Source organism: Palaemon carinicauda, chromosome 1, assembly GCF_036898095.1.
Source record: "Palaemon carinicauda isolate YSFRI2023 chromosome 1, ASM3689809v2, whole genome shotgun sequence".
Taxonomy (NCBI): domain Eukaryota; kingdom Metazoa; phylum Arthropoda; class Malacostraca; order Decapoda; family Palaemonidae; genus Palaemon; species Palaemon carinicauda.
This window is the reverse complement of record NC_090725.1, coordinates 100,014,583-100,019,321: the sequence shown is the minus strand read 5'-3', so window position 1 is coordinate 100,019,321 and position 4,739 is coordinate 100,014,583. Positions and strand designations below refer to the sequence as shown.

The window sequence follows — 4,739 nt, the reverse complement described above, 5'->3', positions numbered from 1 at the left end:
AAGACTAGAAAGGCTAAAATATCGACATTGTAATTGCAAAAACAAATAGGTCTTGAAATGTGTTACTATTTTGATATATTTTTATTCTTTATAATATAAATAAATATTCTAAAAAATCTATTTTACTCTATTAACTAACATTTTATAAATTTTATTAGGTAATATTGACATTCTTGGATGAACTAATTTTGAATGTCTAAATCTCCTTTGCATTAAAATACTTTCTAACTTTATTTAGACATTTGTCTCAGTCATCAACTTAAATAAGTAATATATATACCCTTTCATTATTTTGTACAACTATGTTTTGTTTTATACCTAGCCCCAAACCATGGAAATTTAAATCCGGAATTCCATGTGTTGAAGTTGAAGAAGTTAAAAATGTATGTAATAAAATTGACTTGCTTATAGATTTTGATATATGTATAAACATATATGTAGTATTTATAGGCTGAAAACAGATAATGACGATAGATTTTCGTTTGACGCCAGTTCCTCCTATATTGCGGGAGTGGTCGAGTTGTTGGGGGGGGTTTGTGAGGGTTCATCCGCTTTGTTTACTTCAGTTCGTGATGAGAATGTGTTCCCGTAGGTTGTATGTTGGCCGTTCATGAGTGAGTGATGTGAGTGCTCGAAGTGACGTTTTGTTAAATTTTAATGATGTTCGCTATAGTGTTTCCTTGGTGAGGTATGTGGTAGCGGGCATCGTCATGAGTGTATTTAGCGAGTTCCATAAGGCATGGCGTGCCAGATTCCCAGGGAATGATCTGCCGGCAGCATGGGAAGAGGATGTTAGGGCAAACTTAACGAAGCATCGCGCCCGGGTTGCGCTGCTGAAGGAGGAACTGGAGAAGGAACAGTTTTATGTGGAGTACTTAGAGTGTCTATTGAGCGATGTCCAACGGCAAAAAAGAGACGGGGTAGTTTCAGAATACGAAACAGAGACTGTGCAAGGGGAAGAACGGGGACAAGGCGAGGGTAGTGAAGGGGCAGGGTGTGCTGCAAGTGGTAATGTAGACTCTGCTGTTACCCAAGCAATAAACACAATGATGGTACAGCGTCATCAGCATCCTAGTCGTGGCAACGCTTCTCCCGGCGAAGCTCTGGAAACATCACCTAAAGATGACAATGAAAAGTCAGAAGGAATGAAATCTCTATCTCTTTCTGATGAAGATGACGCCCCTCAGGTACCCATAACTCCGTTAGCTGCCCCGCCCCCTTCTGGCGGCAGTTCCGTAAAGGATCTGGCTCGTCGTTTTACTGCTTCTGAAGGAAAAGCAGGCTCTGGACGTCCTCCTGCTTACTCTCGGTCGACGTCCGTACCTGCCACATCAGGGGGAGGCTCTCCTACTTCAAAGGAGTCGCAATTTGTTACTGTCATTTCTGTCAATGGCGCTGGACAAGGAGAAGATGCCCGAGGCAGGAAGGTGCCACCTGCTCCTCCCCCTAAGACGTTCAGGCGATCCACAGGTAATGACGGTGAGGTTGATAGTAAACCTCAAACTGCTGCTGCTGTGCCATCCTCTCCTAGTGCTTCCCGCCCTCCACATGCTACACCCAAGTCACCACAACGTCCACGTCATCCTTCACCTGTCAGGGACAATCCCAGTTCAGCATCGGCAAAAATGCCCTTACAGAAGACGTTGTCTGCGTCAAGTGACACTCGTCCGTCAGGCACAGATCGCAAGTCTTCTCAAAGTGGGAAGGATATCCAGAAATCCCCCTCCAGTTCCAAGGAACTACAGAAGTCGCCCTCTAGCGCCTCGTCCTCCACCGGTAGCCTTGGTAAAAAATGCATCTCCAAGTCGTCCTCCAGCGCATCGTCTAGTGCCGGAAGTGGGGCGCCATCCCGACGAGTTGGTTTGAGCAAGACGTCATCTGTGTCCTCCTCTCGTTGTGGAGAAGACGAAGATGAAGTAGGGGGAGGGTCTGCCTCTGGGGCGTCCCTTGAAAACCTCACAGACGATGAACCACTGTACGACACAGTTGCTCCTGACGAAGATGAGGATACGGGCGAGTATGTACTACTGTCGGACAAGAGTTCCGAATACAATGGAACAGATACTCTCAAGTCTGCCGCTTCTGGCGCATCAAGTGAGGGCGGCCTAAGTAAATCAGGTGGCTGTGCGTCTTCAGGGGCCACACCTTCTGGGGGTTCTCCAGCTCCTGATCATCCTCCAGATTCTCCTAAATACTCAAACTATGTCAACATCGACTTCTTCCTGAAAAAGTAAGTCTTTTCGTTATGTGCACATTGCATGATTAATTTCTATTAGTAAAGGGATGGTTTATTAATAAGTAACTTAAGACCACAATTTTAAATGTTAGTATGATTTTTAGTTTTTCGTCTGATCTGTTGCATGTGGTGTTTGTATTTCTATGGTGTTGGTTATCGGATTTGTGTAATTAATGTTACGAGCCCGATTTTGAAGGTTAAAACTATTTTGTTTGCTTTTGTCAATTTGATTAGAAAAATCGTCATTTTATATAAAAGTTGCAGGTATCCAAAAATAGTAAAACCACATAGAGACGAAAGGAGTAAAGTTTGTCAGCTTACATGGCTGGTTTTGTTGTTCAATAGAAAATTAAATATTATTTTCTCCATTGTAGTATATTTTATTTTTCAGTCATGTTATTGGCACAAAGTGCTCTTTCGTTAATATGCCTACTGTTCTTTGTTAATAAAATGCACCTGCTTTGCATTGGGGGCCCGGTATCTGTATTTATACTTCAGGTCTCTCTGAAGTACTTCGAAGGCATTTTTTTTCATCTTTTTTTGCGGATGGCCATTTTATTAATGACTTTGAGGACACGAGTAAGAAATTAGATAATGTGTAACAATGTATGATATTTTTAAAAGCTATTGCAACTAGATTTATGGCGGTAGGAAAGAAAGATAAGCGAGTAATAATGACGATCAACTAAAGCTCAACATTGAAACAACCACAAATGCAGCCTACTGCAGGACAAAGGCTTCAGATATGTTTAGGTCATGTCTGGGGTGTGGCTATTTTCATCATTTCGTTTGCCACTGCGCTTTGATGATGGTGGGAAACTTTGATTTGATATCTCACAGCAAACCAAATGGGTGGGTCTGACTAGTACAACTTTACTGATCTTTCTTATTCTTTGAGTGGTTTGTTAGTGTAACGATTAAACTATAGTGCGCCTTTAAGTCTTAAGGGTCCTGCAGAATTTTTGTGTGTGCAATGGTGCTTAATAAGCCGACTGTCTTTAATTAAATTAACGGTATTCGGTCGTTCCTTATACACGTATGATCATTCATCTACTCTCAACCGTCATCTACTATACCTGCTTCCTATCGACCGCGAGAGTGTTGACGTTTTCCATCCTTGCCTCAATCTATGCTAAATTAAATCACCAGTGGAAGTCGCTGGTATGCATCTTGACCCAACTTATAACCCTGGGACAATGTTGAGTAGGCTGTACTTCTGGAATAGGTAGTGATAGTTGACAGTGGTAGTTTTCAAGTTTTTAAGTTCATCTGCAGGGTCATTTGGTGTAAAATACATGGTATGTGCACATAGTGTCGGTTTTTTTTTTTTTTTTGAGAGAGAGGGAGCTCAACTGTCCTTGGCTTTCGGTCATAGTTAAGATTATAGTTTGTATAGAGTAATTTGAGATAATTAATTAATTCTGCCAATTTTTAAGTAATTCAACTGAATTCATTCTTTCTTTGCCAATTTTAGGTGCGATGGGGGTTTGGTTATGCTTAGCCTACTTACATTGATGGAGGGGGTTAAAGGCTTGTCTTATTTCCCAAGGTGGATACTCACAAAGCTCAATATGTGTGGTGTGTCTGTGGTTGGCGTTCGGTCGCCTTCTGACACTCGAGTTTTGATTCCTTTCTCTACTTTTTTTCAGGAATGGGATCGTAATGTGGGTTAATAACAGTTGTTTTTAATATTTTTTTTCTTTTGTGGCGTTAAATCATTGAGAAAAAAAATGTCAATTTTGCCCATTATTGATTTTTTTCAACTTTGGACAGTTTATTACAATTTTACGTCTGCGTGATTTACAACAATACCCAACATTGAACTTCTGGTGGAGAGCTCTATAATGCCCTTTATGTATCTAGTATATATATATATATATATATATATATATATATATATATATATATGTATATATATATATATATATATATATATATATATATACAGACGAGTGGAAGATCATATCTGAGGTCTTTGTTCTGCAGTGGACTAGTAACGGCTGATTTTATATATATATATATATATATATATATATATATATATATATATATATGTATATATATATATATATATATATATATATATATATATATATATATATACTGTATACATATATATTAGGTCTCTATTTTAGGTGGGAATACCTTAACATGATGAAATGGTTTGTATATTGTTTTGATCAGCAGAGCTGTATTAGTCAAAGCCACCCATACTAGGTTGGTTTGCTATGAGTGAGCAGACAAAAATCTCCCACCATCACCAATCGGCACTGGCCAGCGTGGTAATAATAACTAACCTAACCACAGACATGAATATTGTTGTTACTTGCTAAGCTGAACTCCTAGTTGGAAAAGCAGGATGATATAAGCCTAGAGGCTCCAACAGGGAAAATAGCCCAGTGAAGAAAGGAAACAAGGAAAAATGAAATATTTTAAGGACAATAACAATATTAGAATAAATATTTCCTATTTAACTATAAAAACGATAACAGAAGGAAGAGAA

The 4,739-nt window shown here is 39.3% G+C and overlaps 1 protein-coding gene across 1 annotated transcript in view; it reads left to right on the top strand.

Annotated features, from left to right (window-relative positions):
- Window positions 1-500: 500 nt before the first annotated feature.
- Window positions 501-4,739, top strand: part of RhoGAP1A (Rho GTPase activating protein at 1A) — a 370,606-nt gene continuing 366,367 nt past the window's right edge. Inside the window, exon 1 of the mRNA XM_068383167.1 lies at window positions 501-2,230. Within this exon, the coding sequence (XP_068239268.1) occupies window positions 711-2,230 (1,520 nt within the window). The 5' untranslated portion in view covers window positions 501-710. The remainder of the gene's footprint in view (window positions 2,231-4,739) is intronic.